The 25,375-nt window shown below is 40.7% G+C and overlaps 2 protein-coding genes across 5 annotated transcripts; one reads left to right on the top strand and one right to left on the bottom strand.

Moving 5' to 3' along the window:
- The first annotated feature begins 355 nt into the window (after positions 1–355).
- erg28 (ergosterol biosynthesis 28 homolog) lies at positions 356–2,969 on the top strand. Its single transcript, XM_056393390.1, has 5 exons — positions 356–490; positions 627–805; positions 1,604–1,694; positions 1,784–1,902; positions 2,069–2,969. The coding sequence occupies exons 2-5, from the start codon at positions 673–675 to the stop codon at positions 2,155–2,157; spliced, it is 432 nt and encodes a 143-aa protein (XP_056249365.1). The 5' UTR covers positions 356–490; positions 627–672; the 3' UTR covers positions 2,158–2,969.
- flvcr2a (FLVCR heme transporter 2a) lies at positions 2,585–25,375 on the bottom strand. 4 transcript variants are annotated; one of them, XM_056393384.1, is made up of 12 exons: positions 21,170–21,233; positions 17,333–18,017; positions 14,069–14,210; positions 11,883–12,023; positions 10,826–10,893; positions 10,345–10,448; positions 8,509–8,619; positions 7,579–7,684; positions 7,348–7,459; positions 6,539–6,603; positions 5,159–5,269; positions 2,585–4,409 (listed from the first exon to the last, which is right to left on the bottom strand). In XM_056393384.1, the coding sequence occupies exons 2-11, from the start codon at positions 17,960–17,962 to the stop codon at positions 5,195–5,197; spliced, it is 1,554 nt and encodes a 517-aa protein (XP_056249359.1). In that variant the 5' UTR covers positions 17,963–18,017; positions 21,170–21,233; the 3' UTR covers positions 2,585–4,409; positions 5,159–5,194. The 4 variants fall into 4 exon arrangements, with proteins under 4 accessions (XP_056249359.1, XP_056249362.1, XP_056249361.1 ...); XM_056393387.1 differs by lacking the exons at positions 17,333–18,017; positions 21,170–21,233 and adding an exon at positions 23,554–25,375; XM_056393386.1 differs by lacking the exon at positions 5,159–5,269 and having other exon boundaries at positions 21,170–21,234.

Raw genomic sequence — 25,375 nt, 5'->3', positions numbered from 1 at the left:
ATATTTAAAATGTTACGAATGGTTACTCGGTGTTACTGAATGGTACCAGTGTGTAACCTGAAATACTTTGTGCAATTCTGACTAAATATTTTAGCTGAAAACGGGGTTCCTCACTCCCTCTCCCGAACTAGATTTGGCCAATACATAAATCAATACAGAGAATCCTCTCGCTCCGTGAGAACTCTTTGTTTAAACGCAGCCTAGCCTACAGTCTACAGGTGACGGGAGTGCGATTTCTATTGGTTAGTGAAGAAAGTAGGCGGGACCTTAATGCTTGAATATGACCAATCATATCAATGGGGCGACTACATGGAGTCATTCTTCGAGCTCTCTTATTGGTTAACCCCACAGTCTAGGATTGAAAGATTTACCATTGTAAATATAACACCATACTGGGTTGGCTCGAGTCCCATTTTACTGTTTTGCATCTAATATTCCTGTTTTTTGGACAGGAGCATGGTCACACTGTAGCTTGATAGATACCATCCAGGTAAATACATGCACCACTCGTGTTACTTTTTCATCATTCGGGCTCACTGATGGTATTAACAAGGTTATATCAACGTTAGCCTGCTTTGTACTACTTGCTATGTGCACTGAACAGACTGACTTGTCCTCCCTGACAGGTGCTTCTCTCAGACAGACAGACAGACAGACAGACAGACAGACAGGATGAGTCGCTTTCTGAACGTCCTGCGGAGCTGGTTGGTGATGGTGTCCGTCATCGCGATGGGAAACACCGTGCAGAGTTTCAGAGATCACAGCTTCCTGTCAGAGAAGCTCTACACAGGCACGCCAGAGTTTGGTGAGCAAAGCTGTCAAAACTTAATGGACACTGCAGCATGACAACGTTAGATATCATATCATCACATATCTCACTCAGAAAAACAACCTATGTCATGCAGCTCTTAAGACAACATTTAAGGTGTTCGGATTACCAAATATAGTGTTATGTGATACCACCACCATTAGGCCAAAAGCAACTATATCATATCATATTTATGTAAACAATCAGTAACAACAGCCTTCAGTATTAGAGCCTCACCAATACAAGATTTTTAAGGCCAATACCAATACAGTATTAAAAAATCTGATAAGGACACTGAGTAGTGGGAGATACGCTCCTTTTTTTGTGTCATCACATTATGTAAATAAACATTTTTTATTTGAGTACCCTAAATCTTATTTGATAATTAAAGTTATGTAGTAAAAGGTCATTATAGTTAAGAAACATGACATCACAGACAGTGTAAAGGTGACACTGTTTCTAAATGTCCCCAAACTCAACATCTTTAACATTTCAGTACTTCAATTCCTATTACTTACCAGCTTTCATATTCATACACATCCTGGTTACAATATAGAGTTTGTGATACGCTAATATTGTCTTTAATGTAGGCTCAACTGATTCATAGATCGGGATCTTATTCAATTTTGTAAATAAAATGAGTTGCAATGAGGCAGATTTGCTCTCTTCTGGTTGTTTTATAGAGTAATAACAGACATGGGATATACAGATGGCTATATCATGATATTGTTTTCCTTTTTTGTCTTTTTTTAACTCCGACATTCCTGATTTTTCCTTTTCTACCCGTTTCCACAGTGAATGGTCTCCAAGCTCGAACATTTGGTATTTGGACATTGCTGTCATCGATCATTCGCTGTGCCTGTGCCATTGATATCCAGAACAGAACGTAAGACAGCTATTCACTTCCTGAACTTTGTTTGTGTTGGCAGTCTATATATTTTGTTCTCACAGTGTGTGCTATGCTGTCGCCTGTAGGCTGTACCACATCACCTTGTGGACGTTTGTGCTGGCGTTGGGCCACTTTCTGTCCGAGGCCTTCATCTACAAAACTGCGCCTCTGACTATTGGGGTCATGGCACCTCTCATTGTGGCAAGTGAGTATGGCTCTTTATGCCTTAAATAATCAATACGTAACTTTTATTAAATCACTTTTCACAATTGAAATGGTGTAGTGTGTTTAAAAGTCACATTTAGATGACATGTTAACATTATTAATGCGAAATAAAAGAATCCTAAGAGCATCAATGTGTTTCTTTTTAGGTTTCTCTGTCATAGGAATGCTGATTGGATTCCAGTGTTTTCCAGAGACACAAGAGGAAGTCGGAGCACGACAGAAGAAACGTAACTGAATCCCAGCAGTTTTGGATTTAGGATTGTTGTTTTCCACTGAACCCACTAACAACACCACCAGACAGCTGTGAAGTGGACTGGTTGTAGTGTGTCGCTTCTTGCCTTGAAGAACATGAGATGTGGATGTGCTTTCATCTCCTACTGTCCTGCTTAATTAAGACTATATACATGGTTTTTATGGTTTTTAACTGGAGATTTTAGTTGATAGTGCAATCATGAAGTGTTTGACAGAGTCAGTTCAATATACAGTCATGTTACACTGCAGCGGTTGATGTGTGCTGGTTTCAGCAAAAACCTCAGAGGTTTTAAATTGAAACTTGCCATAAAAAAAGAGTTTTTGTTTTGAGCCTTTTAAAATGTGTGGTCATGACTGTGGTGTTGTTGAGTGAAATAACTGCAGAAATAACCCAGAGCGGATTTCTCTCCGAATGTTGATTGTTTTATTTCAGTAGATTATCACTTCCTATTCATTTTTTTTTTAAATTCATGATTTACAAAAGAACTCAGATGACTGTACAGTACAAAACTATGTTCTTCATTACAAGGTATCACAAACACTTCTATCAGCAGTTGTTCTAATGTTTGTTCTGTGCTGTGAAACAGTTTGTAAACCCCTTCAATTTCTGCACAATTATTATCCTATAAAACCCTTTTTAAAAAATGAAATGATTTGACTCTATTTCAGTAATAAGGAAATTAGATATTTTTTTTAAAGCTCAAACAGTAAATAAGTTGTGAGAAGTATTTAGAGGTCTTGTTTCCAAGGGTGTAATTGTATTTTTGCGTCATTTTTGATAAACGTTTAATGTCCTATGCTGCTCAGATCTCATATTTGGGAGGGACTTGAGTGAGGTGCTTTCATTGTTATTTTCAGAAACAAACGATGCTAATTTTGGTTTTGTAGGATGGATTCAATTGTGGAAAACACACTCACTTTGGTGTGTGAGAATCTTCAAGGTTAGAAGAAAAATACATTTTCATGCTCGCCTTATTGTATCCAAAAAATACATTCAGTAACACTAACTTTAGAGTTTATCCAGTGAGAGTCATCTAGTCATGTTTGTAATGTAGTGATTTGTTTTAGCTTGATTCGTTTTCTTTATATTTAAGTGTTACAGAAAACACTACTGATATACTGTGTAATTCAGGATTAAAAACTCCCATTTCTAAAAATCAATTTACAGCATACAAAAGGCGTAAAAACTCCACTTTTTCACAGCACTGTAAAATGTCAGAAAAATGCCACTGAAGTAATAATTAGCACTTCTCACAATCACATGATCATAATACATACAACTAGCAACAACTCATCTAGTACAACATATTAATGATAAACTGTACAAACACTGGTTACATAGCATGAACTACATTTCTCAGTAACAAATTTACAAGCTAAGAGTATCAAACAAAAACATTTTCTTGTGCAAAATGACAAGGGCAATAGACGAATTTGCCTTTTCTGTCTGTTTAGTGCTGTGTTGACATTCTTAATGTTCCAGATGCTCATCAACAAATGTCTCCTTGTAGAGATCGCGTACAGTAAACAAGGACGAAACTGACCTTCCAAAGTGTACTCAGATGCACAGCATCGATCATAGTTATAATCAGCAGTTATCAGAAGTACAGACTTTCATGTGATCCTGAATGGCAGGCAGAGGGGTTGCCTGACTGCCATGACAGAAGATCACGTCATAGTCCTTAATCTGCATTTAAGATGCATATTCTAAAAAACAGAACACTTAATGAATACCTTCAGCAATGTAAAGACTGAGTTCAGTTACACACAATATTGGTCCAATATTAGGAACACTCACTTTAAATATTGCTCATTAGTTCCATGGAGCACAACATTAACACTAATCAGAGGGGGACAGTAAAAGGTTAGGAAAGAGTAAAAAGTTAAATTAAGTTAAAGAGTGTAGTAATGCTTGAGTCACTAAAGCGGCAGTTGGACTGCGCTAACAAGACATGTGAAATGCCTACCGTGACGCCCATACAGTACATCATGTTGTACAGCAGGTCTGCTGGTCATTCACATCAGCCCCACAGAGGGCTGTTCAGTACGATTCAGCTGTCCTCACAGAAGCTTTTTTTCACTCTGTGACGATGTGTGCACGTTAATGCGTGTTGTATTTCTGTTTTTATCTGTACATGATGTCGTTGACAGAATTGACGTCTGTCCTCTTTATAACTTCCCCTCTTTCAGGATTTCAGGTGGAGAGACGCCTCCTTCCAGATCAGCGGTGGTTTTCTGTAAAGGATGACAGAAACAACAACAGTTTTTAATCAAAACACACAAAATCTCAACTCATCACAGCATTCGGGAAGACAACAGAACATTAACATCGATGAAAATTATGCTGTACATCATTTTAGTATGAAACAACTCAAAACTTCTCATTCACCTCTTGCATCAAATAAATATAATCCATAAATTATGTTCTTATCAAAACCTCTTAGTAAATACTGTCAGTTAATCACAAATGGGAAATGATGACTTTAAAATTTCCATTAAAAATGTGCTTTGGTTCTAGCAAAAAAAAACAACAAACATTCATGTAAAAAAAACACACCTGGTAGAACTTTGTTTTTCCTAAGATGTATTTGTTTTACAGGACGCTGAAATTCCCAGGATGAATGAATTGTTTTATTCCACAGAAACCTGTTTAATTTAAGAGCTGATTGTGTAGTGGAGCAGGATGTGCTGCAGTTCACTCATAATGACTTCAAGTATTTTTCACACCAGTCTTGCCTTTGGGAAGAATAAATAAATCTTGTAGTTGTTTAAACTGAAACACAATGGGGTTTGTGTTAATTTGTTTAGAAGATTGTTTATTGTCAAATGATTGTGTGTGTGTGTGTGTGTGTGTGTGTGTGTGTGTGTGTGTGTGTGTATGTGTGTGTGTGTGTGCGTGCATGTGTGCGTGCGTGCGTGCGTGCGTGTGTGTGTGTGGTATAGGATTACTGATGCTGAAGCTTGAGAAGTGTGTGTGCCCGTACCTTGGCAGGTGTGTTTTGGTTTTAGTGAGGTTTATGTCAAGACTGACGTTGCCAGGGGCCGCTGCACGCTGTGGCCCCGTAGTCTTGCGCTGATGAGATCGACCCTGTAGGCTGGAACAATAGCTTGGGCGTCACACCTCTGAGGGGACCTGAGGGGGCCACCTCATCTTCCACCCACTCCTCCACACCACAACACCACGTCTGCCTCCACCAAACCCTGCACAGCCAACTAATACTAATACTGCCTGCTACCTGTGTGCTAGCTCAGCAGCCGCTTCATCAGCCTTACGTGAGGAAAGGCAGTTAAATGCAGTTTGAAGTAAAATATCCTAAATATGATGTAACTTTAATAAACATTTACCTAGAAGATTTATTTGCCATTATTTATTCAGACATATCTTAGATATAGATCAATATACTCATCTATTATTATTAATCTTCAACAGCTTCATTAGTTATCTGCCTTTCTCATTTCTAACGATTTAACAAAACTGGCTCATTAACAAAACAAAGAAAGCAGTGTTGGTCTTATTTAAGCTCTGTTAGTGTGCAGAATTGTTGGAGTTTTCCATTGTAGCTGCCCAGGTATTGTTAGAGCTGGAATATCATCAACAGAAGAAGGACGAGGAAAAGCAGCAAATAAAAAGGCCCCAAAGCTTTTCTCAAACAAGAAGGCAACGAGTGAGCAACAGAAGCCACACAGCGTGAAGTATTTTTCCATCAATGTGCCATTCATTGTTAAAACTTCAGAGGTGATTTTGAGCAGCTGGAGGCCACTGACTGTTGTTTTCTGTTTCAGTGAATTTTAATATGTGATATGTCACATGGATGTGAACCACTGACCACTGTTTTGATAATCACCAAATAACTAGAAGATTAAACCAGCTTTGTGTTTTTTAATAGTGGATTGTGGTGTGTGCTCTTATTCCACTATTACAGTGATTTATAAAACTGATCAGTACAGATTACAGATTTGTTTGACAGCTGTCAACTGCACCCGTATGAAAGTGTAGAAAATCGCAACTTTGCAACCGTTAACCCGAAGTTAGGACATCATAACAGAGGTTTGTAAACATGCGGTTTGTTGGAGTGAGTTGGAGAGCTGTCAGACAAAAGCAGAGTTGTGCTTTCTGCAATCAGCATTTGAGAGCAGAGGATGTTTTTTAGTGAGTTTAGAGAAGAAAGTTTCCACCAGTGGAGCAGTGCGTTCCCTGCGTTCACTCGTGTGCATGCCTGCAGCGGCGCGCTGCACTGTGAGGACTGCAGAGAAGCAGCCAGCAGAGCACATTCAGCCCAGAGCCGGGACGGTATCTAACACATTCCCTCTCCACAGGGATGTGAAGATCCCACCGGTGATCTAGCGCACACAGATGTACTTACACTCACTGTCTGCACCTCGGCCTGCAGGTTGGCCTTCTGCCGTCGGAGGTCAGACTTGATGAATCCTGTGACGAGCACAGAGGAGAGGGAGAGGGAAAAGTTTTTTTTTTTAATGGAAGTTATGGCATTGATGGACTTTCTATTTAAACGTAGAGCTGGATACATCGTATTATGTCGGCACAAAAAACATCAGTAGTAGTAGTATCAGTAGTGACTTCTGTAATTCAATCTATTTTAGGTTGAAACAGAAAATCAAGGACAACACATTCCTGGACTGAACTAATCCTAATCTTAAAAACAAGTTAAATTCTCCATTTCCATACAAAATGGTAACAGGGTTTTCATGCAACTCTGAAATGGTTGTTGTGCAGGTTTTTTTTTTATGTCAGAGAAATAGGATGTTGGTATGAGTTTTAATGTGCACCCAATATATACGATGAAGTATTGCTTTAGAAGGTGATGATGGTATGTTATTTTAATACAAAAAACATAGTTTCTGATAAATGATATCAACTAGTTTTTCGTTTGTCTTGAACACAATGTGATTATATACTCAACCACTAGGGGGCGACCTTATCCTATGAAAGATACAACCCCCTAGTTGAGGATTGTAAACACAACCAGCAATGGCTTTAACAACCAAGCTCTACCAGTTAAACACAAAGTGCCTTTTTAATATCACGTGCATGTATGTGCTTAACAGCTGACATGAGTTCAATGTTCACTGCGGTTTGGAAAGTTGTTATGTGTTGTACGCACCGTTACAGGAGAGGTATGCTGAGGAAACAGAGGAGGAGTTAATATCTTACCTGTCATGACTGTTCCTATTAGCAGAAAGATACACAGGAAGACGTTTCCCGCTAATGTGCCCCATTTATCAATAATCTTCCCTTGAGAGATGGTGAAAATGATTCCAAAGATCTGAAATTAGTTTTTAAAAAAAACAACAACACAATTACAAACCCAAACCAACCTCTTTTATACTCTGTCACATGCATGTACCCTGTGTCTCTACGGCTAATCACGTTGACATTAATGACCTGAGCTGAACAGTTAAGAAGTCCAGATGAGGTTCCCTCTGATTCTGGATAGGTGAGCTCGACCGCAAACTCGAAGCCCAGAGGCAGATATCCTGTCATGAAGAAGCTGCAGACAGATACCGAAGGTCAGATTAGGGGCTAAAACAGAGCTGTGGTAGTTTATTCCTCAACTTCAATAACTGTTTTCATCCACAACAAGCAACAGCAAACAGCTCCACAAATGTTAAAGTAGGGCAAGTGTATATTGCTGTATAATACATCCTGTCTGGGTTTCAGAAATGAAAAGCAGACAAAGGAATTGCTATGGAAACCAGTTACGGGCATAATCAGCTTACCATAAATAGCAATAATTGTAAGGACATAGCACGTGGACTGGGGAGTCGGAGGAGCGTTAATTTTGCTCTGACAAAGCAGCACTCATGCCAGATGAGCAACACAGAGAATGTGAACTACATACGGCTTCACCAGAATGTTTCAGACATTATTACCAAAAACCTTTAGAGCAGCGAAGACCTGTGAACATCAAACATGACAGACACAGTTCATCATAACCTCAGGGTTATATATATATATATATATATATATATATATATATATATATATATAATATATAACACTGTGTCATCAGACATCTCTAAGTAAACTTTCTATTTCTCCATTTGTAAAAGCTCTCTATATCTATCTATATCTATTACCAAAAGAGACCATTAATCATAAAAACTATTACTCACAACTGCTAGATTCATAAGATATTATCATTGGAAGTGTATGATATAAATTCATATTCCAGGGTTCCCATCAAACTCAGAGAATAACCAAATTATCACAGTAAATTTTTTCCCACATTCTGCAGGTTGTTAGGGGTGAATTTCAATCCCCGGCCGTGATGTGCAAGACCTCTGTGACCTCTACTCTTTAATCTTTACCTACCCTAAAACTCCGGCTGTGATAAACACCACCCACAGGTGACCCAGATTGAGGGTGAAAGCGTAGACCAGCATGCCAATCAGAGAGAGGAGATACACAAGCAGGGTGGTCTGTCTGAAAAGAGAGGATATCAATCATTTTGTTTAAAAAGCACAGTGACAACATGTTTAACCGTCATATGTATTCACTCACAGAACACCGCGTTTCTAAAAAGCTATTATAACTCCAAATCATCTTAGACGTCCAATTTAATCAGATTTGACATTGACATTAATGTTTAGGAATCTGGATCTTGTGACAAAGCCCACGTTTGCTACTTTCCTGCCAAAGCTGATCAGACAAAGAAAATCCTCTGGCATAATCTGACAAGAGCTTTTCTGTATTTATAGAACAAAATGCAAGCAAAAGCAACATGACCCAACTTTAGTGCAATTTTTGTTGTGTTAATTACAAAAACTGCGCTTTTTCAGATGGATGTCTCATGTTTTAAGATGGTTGGCTCACTTGAGTTGAAATTCCTCAAATTTCCTCTAAGCGGATTCCAATAACAGGAAACCTTGTGCAGCTAACTTATTGCTGGTTGAGGGTAGTGCTTGACTATCAACAATACTCCTGTGTCACTGGGGACCCCGGGACATCTGCACAAACAGGCTTACTCTGGTGAAGCGGTCTCTTGTACAACCACGCGTAAAATATTGCTGCAAAACGTTTTTGTTAATATAACATAGTCCTTTGACTCTCTCCCATGTAGGACAATAGGAGTGAGAGGGTCAACAACATAAATCTGGGCCTGATTGCTTTGACAGCTAAGCATCCAAATGGCATGTAGGGAATCTGAGGACCGAGGATTTTTTCTAATCATAATAATTTGCATGCCAGATGACTGAAGCTGTTGTAGCAAATATTTAACACCCAGAGACTTTGTCAAAATAAGAAGTAAAAATGTTGATTTACTTAATCAAAACAAAAGTTTGGTTGAACGGCAACATTAGCAATCAGATATCAATCAGATATATTCACTTTTAAGATTGCATTATGACTGTTTTCCATGTTTAATGCAGTGGCACCAGGCCTGAGTTGCGACCTGGGAGGACCAGCAGAGTATAGCCTGTCGGTTCAGATAAGCAGAGAGGGACTTCAGATATAAAACTCAGTTCCGCTGGATTCTCATTCGTGCCCACTTTGAGCAAAAACCTTTAATTCACTTGGACATCTTCCTGTGACTTGCTTTGAAAGACATTCATGTAAGGAGGCCATGTTTTAAAGCACAGCTACAGTAAGAGTGACTGTTGACCCACGTGGGAGCATTTCCTCTCAGAGGTTCCAGTTTTCTGATGTTGTAGACTCGCCTGAAGCACATAAATGTACAGCTACCCTGGTTTGTGTGCTAATTACCAAGTGTTAGCATGTTAGCATGCTAAACCAAGATGGTGAACACGCTGAACATTACACTTGCTAAATATCCACGTTAGCATCGTCATTGCGATAGCATTTCATGCAAAGTACCTCTTTGCTCAGCAGCTGTACATCATTGATTCCCTAATGACACATTGAACCTTGTGGACTACTCTGATGAAAGGAAATGAAAACAACCAATTTCAAATCGTGTTAATGTCCATGGATTACATGAAGGTCAGCAGACTTTATTTGTTTCAGAAGACTGCAGCAGCATGATTAGAGGGAACGCTGTTTCCTGACGTCAGTGAAAGGAAGAAAAACCACAGGGAATGTTTTGATATTCTTGGTTCCTTCTCAGTGTCTGGAAGAATTACTTAAACTCAGTGTGGTGATGTTTTTCTACAAAGTGCGCTGATGAATAGCAAACAGTGTTTATCTTACTTGTAGGTTTTCGTCTTGTCCAGCCAAATGCCACATATGAGGGACCCCACCATGCCCGCAATGACAATGGTCAGACCAATTCTCCCAGCATTCACCTCTTCACCCTGTGATTGAAAACAATGACATTTCTGGTTTTCAGTCGACATAAGACATTTGTGACATTTTGCACCCTGCTGTTATCTTGTCCTGAAAGCTCTGAGTGATAACAATTAGACTCCCAGACTCCTGTTATCTGAGTCAGGGTCATCTGTTTGGCAGCTTTATAGCTACTAGTGTCAAAGGAAGTCACACTAATGCACATGCTGGGCCCATTGACTCTGGGGATATGGTATGATATAAGGGTAGTGCAGGTGAGAGGAAGGAAAGAACTGAGTCAAAGAAAGAAACACAGAAAGTGAAGCAAAGTAAAAGCTAATCTGATTGGAAATACAGGACAGAAAGGCAGTAGCGTGTGTTTTCCAGCGCACACACTGGGACTTACAGGATAGTGTTCGATGATCATCCGGTTCAACAGTGTGGAAACAGCATAGAAGCAGCCGACATTCAGGCCTGCAGACAACAAATTAAAAAAGCCTGTCTCTATTCTGAGAACACCTGTAGGGAAAGGAGAGGGTCCAGATGGGACCTCACCCCCCCACTCCCACCCGTCTAAAAATACTGCAGATAACCTCACACAATAAGTTCAAAGTAGCCTTTAGACTTTGTCATTACTTGATTATTAGCATTTAGTCAGTTTATACTGAAACACATGTCAACCAACATCATTTTGTGTTACGTTAAAATGCCAACGTTCACATCATTTACCAAAATTTTCATATTCTTCAAACTGTCAATCATTAACATGGTCACCAAATAAATAAATAAATAGTGACCTTTGAGCACAAAATGCAACATCCAACGACCTTTAGATCGCTGCTACACATAGGCAGCGTATTATAAGTCCATGTGTTGTGATGACACATCCTCATATCTGCGCACCAGCTGATTAAGACTGTGACTCTCAGCTTCAACTATTTACATCTATTTTGAGGGTTTTACATCTTTGTTACCTTTCACCCCGATAATGCAACAACATCCGAGCCTGGATAGGCAATAAACATGAGATGCTGGACGGTGGGGTGATCTGCGTGTCACAATGATGTCATAAAGACACACCAGTATGTCACGACACCATCTTGATCTGACTTGGACTTCCTCCTCCTTGTTTAGGGTTAGAACGAACCCTAACTAAGGATGTTATGACCTTAAAGCATAACAGCTAACTAAAGCCACGTAAGGAACTTTTATGTCAGGGAATTAGCAGTGAGATCAGAGATTAACCCCTCTGAAACATGGTATGTGTTGGATCAATGTTTGAACTCTTTATGGGGCCATTTAATGAGCGCTGAAACAATTACAAGATCATCTGTCATAATGTCATTCGAACTTTAATCAAAAGGCCTGTTCCTTTAGATAAGTTGTCATTAAACATAAGGTTCCTGGTCCACCACTCTGTTTGTGGAAGTACAAATAGATTAAGGCAGCAGGATGATACGCACCATAGCTGACCACCAGGAGCATGAAGGGCTTGTTGCACAGCAGCCTCAAGATGGAAGCCGTGTACGAGTACTCATCCGGGGGTATGCTCCTGGCCTGAGCCTGGGCCTGCGTGGGAGGGATCTCTGGTCTCTCCTGAAACACTGCAATACAGACACACAGCATTTCAGGTAGTTATGTGTGTATTTAGGAAATGAGACGTTATAATCTGAGAGCAAAACAAACAGGCATTTCATTCAGATGAGAAAGTGTATCAGCAGGGGGTAGAAAGCCCAGACTGACACCGGAGGTCATACTAACAGGAAGGAGAGCAACTAGAAGCTAAATGTATTTGTGTGTGTGTGTGTGTGTGTGTGTGTGTGTGTGTGTATGCTTGTACATACCAACAAGCCAGGGCTGGACATTCCTCTGAAGATAAGATAATTCAGTCTTTATAACATTTGCACTGTCATAAGTGATGACCTCACCATGCTCAGCTGCACTCGCCAGCTAATTATCATCTGTGTGACACACCTGTTGACAATAAGCCAACCTAACGAGTTAGCTAAATAAACAAACCACTATCAGTGTTTTGTTTTAATTCACCTTTGCTGGCTTTAGTCAAATAGCTTATGTGGTTTTTTTTATCCCTCCTTCGTGACACCAGGCCTGCTGTCAGTGGGGGAGGTCAGTGAGTTCAGATGACCCCAGCCCAAGGCCAAGGGTGAGCCCCATGCAAAGGTCAGGACAGTTGAGCCTTAAGTGGGCCTTTCCACACTGAAGAGACAGCTAACATATCGACTGCTTGTGCAAGTGGATAAGGTTAATGTTAAATGTTGAATATTTTCTCCCTCAATCAAGATGAAATCTTCATCCTGAGGAGCAGCAAAGACAGACTGAACCAGAGGTATTAGCCAAACAGAGAAATGTGAGAAAACACACGTGGGAAAGCTGAGGACTCTGACCAGTGTGATTAGCTATCCAGCTAATTTGTTTTGAATATTTCCAGGCTTCAACCAGCGCTACTGTGGGAGCTGAAGCTGCAAGAGAGGGTCAAGAAGGGATAGCAGCTAATGAAGAGAGAGATGTAGGAGAGGAGGAGGAGGAGGTGGAGGACAGCAGCCAACATGCTGCTGTGGGAGAGCCAGCTAGGGCAGAAGCATTCGCAATCTGTATTAAATTACTGTGTTTACTGCACTTAATATCTCAGAGATGGGATTAATAGGACGCATTAATACGGGCTGCGGGGGGCTCAGTTTTACCAGCAAAGGTTAATTAAGAATAAACAAATGTGCGCTCGCTGTGGGTGATGTCAACTACTCGGGACCAAAGACTTCTTCCATACGTTTTTAAATCAACAAAATGACATGCTCAGATTTAAATCATCTCATCCGCACTAAATTAATCCCACTGATCACAGAGAGAAACTTTGTCCTCACACACAGTCAAAGCTCTGATTGAAGACCAAGAATCTTTTTCTGAGCCATTGAGCATCTTACAGAAATAAATGGTGAAGCTTCACCACGTTTCTCTGACTGTCAGCGAGTTTTAGTCCTCCGTGGAGGTGAAAGGAGGATTTATTTAACAGAGCTGAGGGTGAAGATGATTTCATAAAACACTTCCATGACTCCCGGAGTTCATGCTTGTATTTCACATCGTGTCCGAACACATCTCATCAAAAGGTGGACAATTATAGCAATTACTGCAGCTGCTCATCTAGTGGACTGTAATGCGGTTTAGTTTTCAGTAGAAAGCACATATCAGGGAGAGTCAGCTTTCCAGCAGTGCTGCCTGAGGAGCCCAACAACCAGATAAGAAGCTCTACCGTATAGAAATGATTAAAATTATACGTCAAACGATGAACTTTAATGTTGTAAAAACTGTTCTAGGGAACTCTTGGTGTTCTAATCTGGAAATATCATTGCTATGCTAACTAAAAATGTCAAATCCCATTGGCATTACTGTGAGGGACAAAGGAGGTGAGGCGAGGTAACAGCTTTGCCCCAGTCACTACCACTGGAAACCACAAACTGTCAAGATGACTTTATCTGCTTTAAACATTTTCACAACCGTGACTGTGGGAGCTATATGACTTTGAAAGGGATTTGCAGTGGAGTACTATTACATGAGGGGGTAAAAACACCTGACAGCTCTGAACCCACTCTGTGAGCCTGTGGATGGGAATAGTCGTCTTCCCTCGAAGACTTACCGATCACCACAAGGATGAAGATGACGGTGGCCACTCCAGCGCTGATGTAGAACATGATTCTGATGTGGTGCGCCAGCTCATCCATCTCATCCACATTAGGCACGAGGATGGGTGGGACCAGAAACCCAATGGCGATACCCATCTGTAGGTGAGAGGCACAAAATGAAAAAATGATGTTCTACCTTCAGCTGACGACCACACACACACACATGCACGCGCGTGCACGCACACACACACACAAACGCACACACGCACACACACACACACACACACACACACCCACATGCACACATAATTAAAGGGGGAAAGCATCACTACAAAAGCAGAAAAAAGCTTGAAATAAAGAAATAGAAAAGAAAACTGACATTTGACTGCTCAAAATTTGTATGAGTGATGGTATACCTGCTATTATAAACACATGAGAAGTATATGCTTATTTAGCTTATGTAGTGACATGGTTACATTGAAAACATGTCAAAGCAGGGATGTTAAAGAATTGATTGACATGAAGATACAACGTCCGTCTGACTATTCTAAAACCCCCGTACCAAACCCGGCCCTCAGGGTTCCTCAGCAATTCTAGTGGATCCGAAACAAATGAGGTGAAGGGAGGGGGGGTGGGGTGGTGGGTGGCAGGGGGGGGTACTAAGCTTTCCAAATTTGAATACCACATGAGTAGTGCCCACTTCCTCAGCTTCCTACTGCCTCAAGAACATTCCAGAGGGGACACCAGCCGAGGTCCCTCCGCTCTAGGGGAAAGGTGAGAGAAGGAAAACGGCAAAAAGTGACAAGACACGTTCCTTCAGGAGGAACAAACCAGTGAACAGTGTCTGATGCGTGCAAGCACAACAAAAAGGTCAGACCCCTTCAGACCTCCGGGATCGTTACAATCACCACGGTTTATAGATCTGCCCATGTTATCCTCTCCAGCAGACAGACACTCTTAACACTTCACTATATTGATGTTACATATCTAACATGAGCTATTCGAACAATCATTAACTTACCTTGTGGTCATTTTGCTAGAGAAAGCTTTGTAAGATTTTCGCAGGAGCCTATAAAAGATGTTTTTCAACAGAGTAACTGCAGAGTCATCTTCGTTCAATCATTCTCACACATCCAAAGCAAAGAAAACACATTGTATTCCTATTTTTTTGTGCATTTTTGATAAGTAGAGCAGGTCTTGATAACTTGTCAAAAATGCAAAACAAGCTTATTCTCAATTGGTCCAAATCAAGGATGTCCTCTCTTATGAAGTTACTGTTGGCACACAAACTGTTGATCTGTTTGATCTTCAAAGCATCGCAGGCCTTTATGGAAATCCTACCTACTTTTTGTTAATGTGAACTATTTCTAAACATCCAAGGGGATATGTAAACTACTTCAGCCTGAAAACTTGGAAGCATCAGGTTTAGGGACCAGAGCCAAAGGAATAAAGTCGTGGTGAGCGAGTAAACATCAACAACAATGTGTCCTTTTATCTTCAGCAGCGGGGAACGGGACTCAAGCACAAAACAAGAACTTGCATGACAATGACCGGTATGCAGTGTTTGGCCTGACGCAGGTGAGAGAGGACACACTTCAAATGAAGAAAAAACAGTTTGGCCTCAGAGTTCAAAGAGCATCAGTGGGGTCATGCGTCTTTTGATGGTCTCTGTTTATGCACAGTGTTATGTTATGTGTATGTTATGTTAGTGTTAAGCATAGTAGATTGTGGTGAGTTCACAAGGGAACCATATATAGACTACTGAATAGGAACTGTTATCCTTGTGCTCTAGCCACTGACTGTTTTTACTGGTGTGTACATAAAGAATAATGGTAAGGTAAATTTAATCATGAAGCCAGATTCTTCCCTTTGGAAATTCCTTGCATCAAAGGTTGCATCAAAACCTTCAAAACAGTGTGTCACTCTTCTGCAAAACATTTGTATTGGTCTTCTAAGGTGAAAGAGACATGGGCAATGACATGCTGAAAATTGCCATTACCTTAAGTTTCAGATGATTTAGTAGCTTTAAAGGAGCTATTTGTATGTTTTGCTATTGCTGCACAGCAGCATTAGCATTAACAGCTGTTTACTTACCAGTCTTGCCAAGAGCTTCAGCTATCGTTGCATTCAGACAAGAGGTTATAATACGTCCTACGGACCAGACTCTTCAGTGACTCAGTATCGGAAAGTGACAAGATGGACTGGCCGAGTCGGGACTAGCTGGTTAGCATGCCAACTTCAGTAAAAGAAAAGAAGTGATAAAAATAGAAGCAAAACAAGCGGGTTGCTTTCCACTTCTGGAGAGAGCTTTTGGTGAGAGAAGGAATGAAGTTTGATGCTGAACTGACGAGACTGATGAGTAAACAGCTGTTGATGCTAATGTTAGCTATGTAGCAATATCAAAAGTTACAAATAGCTCCTTTAGTACATGTTTTAGTATTTGGGGGCTTGTTCAGAGGTAGACAGTTCAAGAACTCACCCGCCAACCTCCTGGCTAGGAAGAACGAATCCCACAAACACACACACACACACACACACACACACACACACACACACACACACACACACACACACACACACACACACACACACACACACGTGAGTGTATGTTGTAAACAAAATCAAACACAGGTAAAACTGAAACCTTTTTATAATTCTTCAACAGTGGTCTGAGTTCAGGTGTGAGGGGTGGTTATTCAATAACAACACTTGGTTTACGTAGATTAAAGCAAGATTGGTTACTAACCACACCTCATATTTTCAAAAGAACACTGGACTCTTAATATTGTATGTTTTAAGGAAGTAAAACGTGGGAGAAAGCCTGAAACTAAGAAGTGCTTAGTTCTGCAAGTTAACATGCATCACTTCTCTAAGATTCTTTCTCGCTGTCGCTGGAAGCTGAAGTGGCCACCAGTCATACGTTTTCTCCACCGGCAGAGAGAGTGATTCACTTTGTTAAACCTGCTGACTCAAGAAGAAAGTTGGAAACAGAATTCATAGGAACAGTCACACATTAAAGGAGGCAGACACTGACATGACATAATATGTGCCTGCCTGCTTTTAACACGTGGCCATTCAGATACGTTACGAAGAGTGTTAAAGATGATAGAGCTCTCTTTCGTTTTCTCACCGTGACAAACACACACACACACACACACACACACACACACACACACACACACACACACACAGTCTCTGAATACCAAGAGTGCAAGTGCAGAACACTAAACACACACTGCAAAAGACTTTCTGAATCCAGCAGGTAAACAGAGACACACCTGGTTTCCAAGAACGCCAATGGAACAAGCAGTGGACACCTCCTGCTGCCCAAACCACAAGGACGCAAGTCTGGATGGGATGCCCAGGATATAAACTGTGGCCACTGAACACACAAACTGGCCAAAGAAGGTCATGGCGAACATTTCAGGCGCGGCCGTGCTCGTCTTGATCCAAGCCCCTATGCAGTTGAAGGCGGACCCCACCACCACCACGTCCCTCATGCCCCGGTTGTCCAGCAGCCACATGACAGGCAGGATGAGAGGGATGTAGGTGAGGAAATAGATCATGGAGAGCCAGTCGATGGCCAGGGTGTCAATGCTGTAGAATCGCATGAAGATGTTGCTGATGATGCTGTACTGCAGCCACATGAAGGCATTGCTCATGGAGTAGGCGCTAAAGACAAATAGCATGACCCAGCGCCGCTTGTACAACTTGGTCTCCATCAGTGGGAAGAGCTGTGCAGTGTCCAGGACTGAATTCTCCATGGTGTCACTGCTGTCTCCCAGTGGCAGGTGGTAGTTGTACTCCCCCAAACTTGTTCTCACTCTTCTTGTCGGAGAACAGTCGCTGCCCCTGTCCTTGCCATGGCCGTCCATCCACTCGTTAGGGAAATCATCCTGAGCGCTCATGTCGGTCCCACTGAAACTCTTCCCTTTTTCTTCAGGCTTCTGTGGCACTTAAAGGCTGGAAGGAAGAACAAATATTTCTCCTTGTGTGTGTGCTTTCTTAACACAGCCACAGTTCACCTGACTCGCCCCTTCCACCCAGCAGGTATTTCCTGCTTGTTGATCATAAATGAGCTCGCCTGCCGTGCCTTAAATGGAGATTACCGATGATTACTCTTTTTGATTTAGCAGAGGTGAATTTGGGGTGCAGTTTAAATATGATGAGCTGTGTTGGAAATATCTGATGCCTGTCAACAGCTACATACCTGAGTCTTACTTCTCATTTCAAACTCCTCCTCCCAACTTGTCATAGCATAAACTACAACCTGGTTGGCAGGTTCTGAGCGTGAAACTGAGGTAAAACGATCTATGAGAGAAACTTGATTTTATTGCTAAAGTTAGGCACATGACACTCACACATATAGATGTGCACAGAGGAGCTAAAGTCCATTGAGTGTGTTGCTTAACAAAGATTGCAAGTTCATCAGACAACTGACAAGCACTTAAAGCGCAGACAGGCCAAAGGCAAAGGATCATTTTTGTTATTTTTCAAGCATGAAACTACTGACTCAAATGTTTGTGGTCAGCAAACATGCAATACAAAGGAAGTCTGCAGGTGCAGATATGAGTAAATATAGACCTAAATCTGCAGCAAAATGCAGTTATCACCTTCTCCCATCAAAATATGGGAATACATTTTTTAACATTTAACAGTGGATTATCAATCTGTATTACTAGTTTTACACTTCTTTAAAATGACTGCTTTCATGCTGTGGCCATTAGGAGGAAGCTGGCCTCTGTGCTCAAACACAGTGTGACAGTATCCTGCTGTCTGCAGCCCAGTTATTAAAGTAGAGTGTTTGTGGTTCATAAATTGGATTTACTAATGCCCAATGACCTTATATTACATCATCTGTCATTTCTGTTGTCTTGGCTCACATACCAATACACTTGATTTTAATATATACTGTATATATATGTGTACACATATAGGAGTTTCCCACATAGGGGATCAGTTTATTTGTAGAAATTCATACACTGTACTGTCCTCCTGACTTGCAGGACAGTTAATTTGTTTCCTGGTTATGCTCTGCCGGGCCTTTACTTCTGCCATCATTAGCCACAACAATGAAAATCATATCATTGCCTTTCAGTTTCCTGCCTGCAATGGATACATTTACAACTATTTATATAATTAATTCAGATATATGTGTAATATTGATTGGAACATAATCAGCATGGTATTTCATTTAAATATATGCTTCTTCACTAGTTGATTAATAATTAATTGAAGAGCCAAGTATAGCCTCTGGGTTTTTGGTAATAAATAAGGACAAAGAAGCACTGACATAAGAGGTAAGTCGCTGTGATAAATGATTAGATGAGGTCAGTTCTCCCTGAGTTTAAACTTAGATTAATGCCTATACTTAAATACATGTCTCAGTTATAGTATATAAATGACATGTGGAGGCCTCAACTGTTTAAAGCACTCGGCCCTTGAAAGAGAAGGATATGGCCTCTGACCTTTGTCCATGTTACTGAAGATAACACACACAGGACTGCAGGACTGACGGGGGGTTGACATGTTTCACTGACAGTCTACCGAGATGCTTAAAATAAGATGATGCTGAGATAATCTCTGGGACATTAAATAGTGGGTTCATAGCAATCAACGATAGAGGAAACTGGGGCTTGTTGTCACCCTTTTTACTCAGAGATGTTTTTTCTTGATAAAGATTTACTACTGTGGCATAATTAAGACAATCCGTCATCATTATCACAATCATATCGATCAAGGTATCAATATTGAACAAGCAAAATTATCCTTTTGATTTGAGGTAATTTCATTTTATATATTCTTCCATCATACCACAAATGTTCATAACAAAAGTTTCATGAGCAGCAGACCTGCAAATATTTTGTCTGACAACTGATTATTTGACTGACAGAAAATGAATCTGAAACTATCCTAATAATCGAATAATCATTTCAAACATTTTTTAAGCAAACTGTCAAAACTGATCGATTCCAGCTTCTCAGATGCAAACACTTCAGGTATTCTTAGTCTTCTATGGTCGTATAAGGTTTTAGACTGTTAGTCCCCATGAGCTCTGGAAACTTGTAATGGCCTTTTTTTTTGCTATTTGCAATGAAGAAAACTGCTGCCTAGTTTATTCTTTATTTAGTCATTCATTTATCGTTTACCTTTATGTTTCTCATTGTGAAATTATTTTGATAAGTTTCGATCTAAAAGAACATGAGTTGACTTTTGGTTATTCACTCAAAACACTGTAAGACAAAAAGTGAATATTTCATTAAAATGCTAACACTATGATTTAACTTTTAATGCTGTGTAGTTTGGAAAATAACACAACTGAAAGAAATAATAGTCATTTAGTAGTTAGTAATGGATATAATATATATTTCTTTAGCATCAGTGTGGCTCTTTTGCATCTATTTCCAGTCATCACATTGAAGAATGCTGTAGATAAATAAGTGAGTGACTTGCAGCCCCAGTTTTCTCTATGTTGTTGTGATGGGGGGGGGGGGGGTCTTCAGCACCTTGAACAGGCTGGAAATTTCCGATGGCAGTGGCAGTACTGTAGTGCCCCTGCCGTCTCCAACCTCCAGCTACACCACCTCTGCCTGCACGGAGCAAATCCATGAATGGAAGGAGTGTAGGGAAGAAAGGGAGAACCAACACTCCTGTCAAGATATTCAAACTACGGCCCCAAATGCTCTTCACGTTCAGTATTCTCAGGCGGGTTTAAGGAAATACTCCGGCACAACACTGTGAACAGTTATCGGTAATAGGTGTTTTCATATCTAGTGTGAGGTACAGTAGTTGCTTATCGAGTTTGCTTTGTTGGCAGCGCATTCGCCTCATATCCATAAAAACAGCACAATAATACGTTTAGTTACAGTAGACAGATCGACCATAAAACTATCCCAGGCTCATTTTGCTCCACAGCTAACACACTTTCGGTATTTCGGGCTTGAAGCTGCCCCAACGATCAAATTACGCTTCCTTCAAGTGAAGAGACGTGAGTAACTTAGCTATAAATAAACCCTTAACGCAGTCTGTTATTCCCGAGAGAACAGTTTCGCACAAAAACATACAGAAAGCCTAAAAAAAAAAAAAAAAAAAAAAGAACCATCAGTTTACCATACCTGGAGAAACGGCAGCATTGACATACCTACTATAAAGTACACACTGAATCAATGCACCGCACCAGCAGAAGATGGCGAAATTGTGCCGACAGTAATCACGTCATTTCCCATTTGGTTGCCACCCTCAAAACAAATAACTTGCAAGAAGAAGGAGTACTTTTCCTGCATAAATAATTGTGTATGGAGTTGGTTATGAAAAATAGTTAGTAATGTGTAAGTAAACAGAATGTTTTTTTGTTTTTCTTTTACACTTTGAACATCAATAACAAGAATTAAAGGTTAAATATTGAACCCGGGTTTTACTAAGCTGTAGGCCTGGTGTAGTTTTTTTCTTTTTTACTTCTGTTCATTTCACAGGTAAATACTCCACTACATCTCTCTTGATAATTAAAATTAGCTACTTTCTTTTCATATTAAAAATTTTGCACAAAAAACACATAATGAGCTTCTAAAATGCAATATCTTGTTAAAGATTAAACCAGTGGTTTTGTGGCTGGTGCCTCCTTACAGGAAATATCCCACATAGTTTCATTCCAGTAAGTTTTTGAGGCCAAAGAGGTAAAGTTATCCAATATTTCACCAACAACAGAAAAGATAAGATGATACACATTTGTGTAGCAGAACCTTTTCTTCTTTTGTAACCCATTAATCATCTGCCTCTTAATATTGTGACCCCTAGGTTGGGCACCACTGGAGCTAGCTCCACCTCAGCTACACAGCTACAACAATAAAATGCAATTTAATCATTGGAGTATCAGTATTAATATCTAACAATGTTATGTGTAATGAACTTATCAGCTACAGGGGCCATTTTTCGGCAGAACCACCACATTTAGCTTTGAAACTTGTATTTTGCTGTTCCTCTGCACTTCCACTCAAGTGTGGTTTTGAATGCAGGACTTGTAATATTGTTGTTCCAGTTTTGAATGGCTTCTTTTTTCTTTTTCTTTTTTTTTACTTATTCTAAGTAAAGGGTCTGAGTACTTCTTCCACCAGTGAAGATTGTTTGCTTGCAGGCTGAACATGAAGATGATACATTGATTCAACAGATCTCAAAATGTGTCCGAAAATTTAAAAAAAATCCATGAACCCTGATAAACCTTTTCAAGGTAAGCACGTGCTGTAAATATTTTGATAAGCTTTACCATGTCAGCCCACACACACACACACACACACACACACACACACACACACACACACAGAGAGAGAGAGAGAGAGAGAGAGAGAGAGAGAGAGAGAGAGAGAGAGAGAGAGAGAGGCTGTCTGGAATTTTATCAGGATGTTGACAGCTGTAACATCCTGTGTTCTTAGTCTTGCTTCAAGTGAGTGATGAAAAACGCGTGATGTTCTCTCTATGACTGGAATCAGATATTGTTCAAAGAGTTCATCCCAATACTGGTGCAGAAGTTTCCATGAATGTGTTGCACTTGTTTGCTTTGCTTTTTCCGTCTGTCCAGTTCATCCCTAACCAGCTCCATGAGGTTTAAGGTCTTCTAATGTTTTGGGTCATTATCTTGCTGTAGGACGAACCCCTGACCAATCAGTCTGTCGACCTTTGTTACTTCTCACCATTCTAATGGTAATATACAGTACTACCTCCTGCAGTGCAGTATTGCCCTGGTAACGCATCAGAGGTTGTAGTGACACAGTTTGTTACTATAGACACCTCGTTAGCAAAAGTGGTTGCACCTGTTGGAATCGTTTGCATGACCTTTCAAGGCTTCGTTTACTTCCACTGCTGCAGGAAAGCTGTAAATTAACCAATTCCCTAATCCTTATTTACATGATGTTTCAGTTTTTGGTGACCTGGGCGTTTTCACCACTTACCTTTGTACCTTTGTAAAATTACTCACTGGACTTGAACAGCTTAAATTTCAATAAAACTGGAAAAATGGGGGTATTGTAAAATGTTAGTCAAGTAGTGTAAATAGGGATTGTGGACAGCAGTTAGGCCATAACTCATGTATTGAGTATCCCACCACTCACACTTTAGTCTAGGATCATTATCAGAATCTTTTCTGTCACTATTGGTTGGTTTTGGTTGACTAACTTAAACTAAAATATTTCTCCTGAGGTCTGAGTCCCTGTCCAGGAATCTCTCATGTATTTTTTCATTCAGGTGAGAAATGACTGTCCTGATCAAGTTTAGGCATGGCAACTGCCCCAGGGCCCACAGACATGCAAGCCCCACTCCATGTCATTCACATGGAGGATCAGGAGGGGTATATACTTTCCCCCCAAAGAGTTTAATCCAGCCATGAGTTCAGGTCAAACTAAACTAATTAAACCGTTTCTTTGGGGGTTTTCTGGACAAAAACAAATCAAACAGAATATTGAGATCTGTTGCAGTGATACTTTCCCTTGAGCATCAGACATTAACTCACCTGATTTCCAAAAACTCCAATGGAGCAGGCGGTGGAAACCTCATCAGCGCCAAACCAGACCGACGCCAGGCGGGAGGGCATCCCGAGGATGAAGACCTGGGCCAGGGAACTTGCAAACTGTCCGAGCATGGTCACCCAGAACAGGTCGGGTCTGGCACTGGCCACCTTGATCCATGTTCCCGCGCAGTTGAGCGCGTTGGCCACCAGCGCCGTGACCCGCAGCCCTTTCTTATCCAGGAGCCAGGTGACCGGGAAGATGAAGGGGATGTAGGTGAGCATGTAGACCATGGACAGCCAGTCTACAGCGAAGGACTCCACGTTGTAGAACTTCATAATGATGTTGCTGATGATGCCGTACTGGATCCATTGGTACGCGTTGCTCAGAGAGTAAGAGCTGAACAGGAACACGATCAACCAGCGCTTGTTGAACAGGCGCGTGGCGGCCGCAGAGCCGCTCTCACCGTTTGGGATGCTGTTGCATTCAATCTGGTCCGCGGTATCAGGACCTTTCGCTCCCAAATGAGGACCATTCTCCTTCGTGTCCTGCGCGCCACTGTCCAGTGAAGCTGGCATATTATCACTCATTTTGCCAATTAAAACGAGCGCAATTCCTCCAGTAGCCTACTTCATCAAATGTCTTTGAAACCAGAAAAAAAAAAAAAAAAAAACTGAGGAAATGAAATTACAGAGGTGTCAATGAAAATAAATCACGTATGACTTTCGTTCCATGTGGCAGAGCTAACAGCATCCAGTCGCCAGGCACATTGATTTCCTGTCCTTACAACATCACTGAGATAACTTCAGACTTATTCAGATCCAGGCTTCATTCCAAAGGACTGACCTGCTCTCCTCAAATTCATTCAATACTTGAGCTGCCGGAGAAATCCCCTTTATTACTGCACTTGGTACGAGCTGACCCGACTTTTACTCCACCCAGCTGCTGAGATAAGAAATGACAGTGGCTGTTCACTGGGGGCTATATGTTCAGAAAAACACCTTTCAGTCGGCCAAGACAGACAAGACACACCTCAGCCAACAGACAAAAACAAACAAACTCAGTAGAGACATTTACAAACCTAGAGTTTGTCCACGTTTATGCCTGTTTTGCCTTAATCTCCATAGCAGATTTATCAGGGTGCCACAACAGCCAATGATATTCTTCTAGTTTATTATTAGAGGGTTGCTATTAGCTCTCTACCAGTTTCGTTTGGTTTGTCTTGCCTCATCCAAGGCCTTAATCTGCCAGTTAAATCCCTCCTGGTAAGTACAATGAGTGCCTTGTTATGTTGTGCTTTGTATTAGTTACTACACGCTGAGCACTTCAGCTCTAATACAGGCCTGCTTATATTTTTTCACATCAGATACAGTGTGGATTAAATACCAAACCTGAACTCCACATAAATGTGATTACATGTCACTGCAGGTGCCCACTTCATTTAAAAAAATACAAAAGGAAAACGATGTGACAAGAAGTTTGATGACTTAGTTCAGAATTACAAATGAAGTGAAGGGAACAAGGTTAAACATAAAAAAACTAAAGTAATTTTACTTCATGAGGCATGCAGCTTCTCAACTGATATAATTTGTGTGGAACTGCTCACTGCTGAAAACACCTACAGGACCCCTTGATCCCCAAAGCCTCATATCTAAAAATTAGTCAAACGTTGTGGGGACGATTGACTGCTGGAGAGGTACATATGTTGCAATGCATAGGGTCAATATGGTATTATATTCAAGAAATGTCAAATAGTTTAAAATGTAGTAACTGTTTGGAACCATTTAAAATGTACTGTTGGTGTACAGTTAATCGGGTTGGGCTGCG

Source organism: Seriola aureovittata, chromosome 13 (assembly GCF_021018895.1).
Source record: "Seriola aureovittata isolate HTS-2021-v1 ecotype China chromosome 13, ASM2101889v1, whole genome shotgun sequence".
NCBI lineage: Eukaryota > Metazoa > Chordata > Actinopteri > Carangiformes > Carangidae > Seriola > Seriola aureovittata.
This window is presented reverse-complemented; position numbering and strand designations above follow the sequence as displayed.

Coding starts and splice junctions, on each gene's coding strand:
- erg28 (XM_056393390.1), top strand. CDS start 673: ATGAGTCGCTTTCTGAACGTCCTGCGGAGCTGGTTGGTGATGGTGTCC. Junction 1,695..1,783: donor ATTGATATCCAGAACAGAAC/GTAAGACAGCTA, acceptor TGTCGCCTGTAG/GCTGTACCACATCACCTTGT. Junction 1,903..2,068: donor GGCACCTCTCATTGTGGCAA/GTGAGTATGGCT, acceptor GTTTCTTTTTAG/GTTTCTCTGTCATAGGAATG.
- flvcr2a (XM_056393384.1), bottom strand. CDS start 17,962: ATGAGCGCTCAGGATGATTTCCCTAACGAGTGGATGGACGGCCATGGC. Junction 10,894..11,882: donor GCTCCTGGTGGTCAGCTATG/GTGCGTATCATC, acceptor TGTTGTCTGCAG/GCCTGAATGTCGGCTGCTTC. Junction 5,270..6,538: donor CCGAGGTGCAGACAGTGAGT/GTAAGTACATCT, acceptor CTATTGTTCCAG/CCTACAGGGTCGATCTCATC.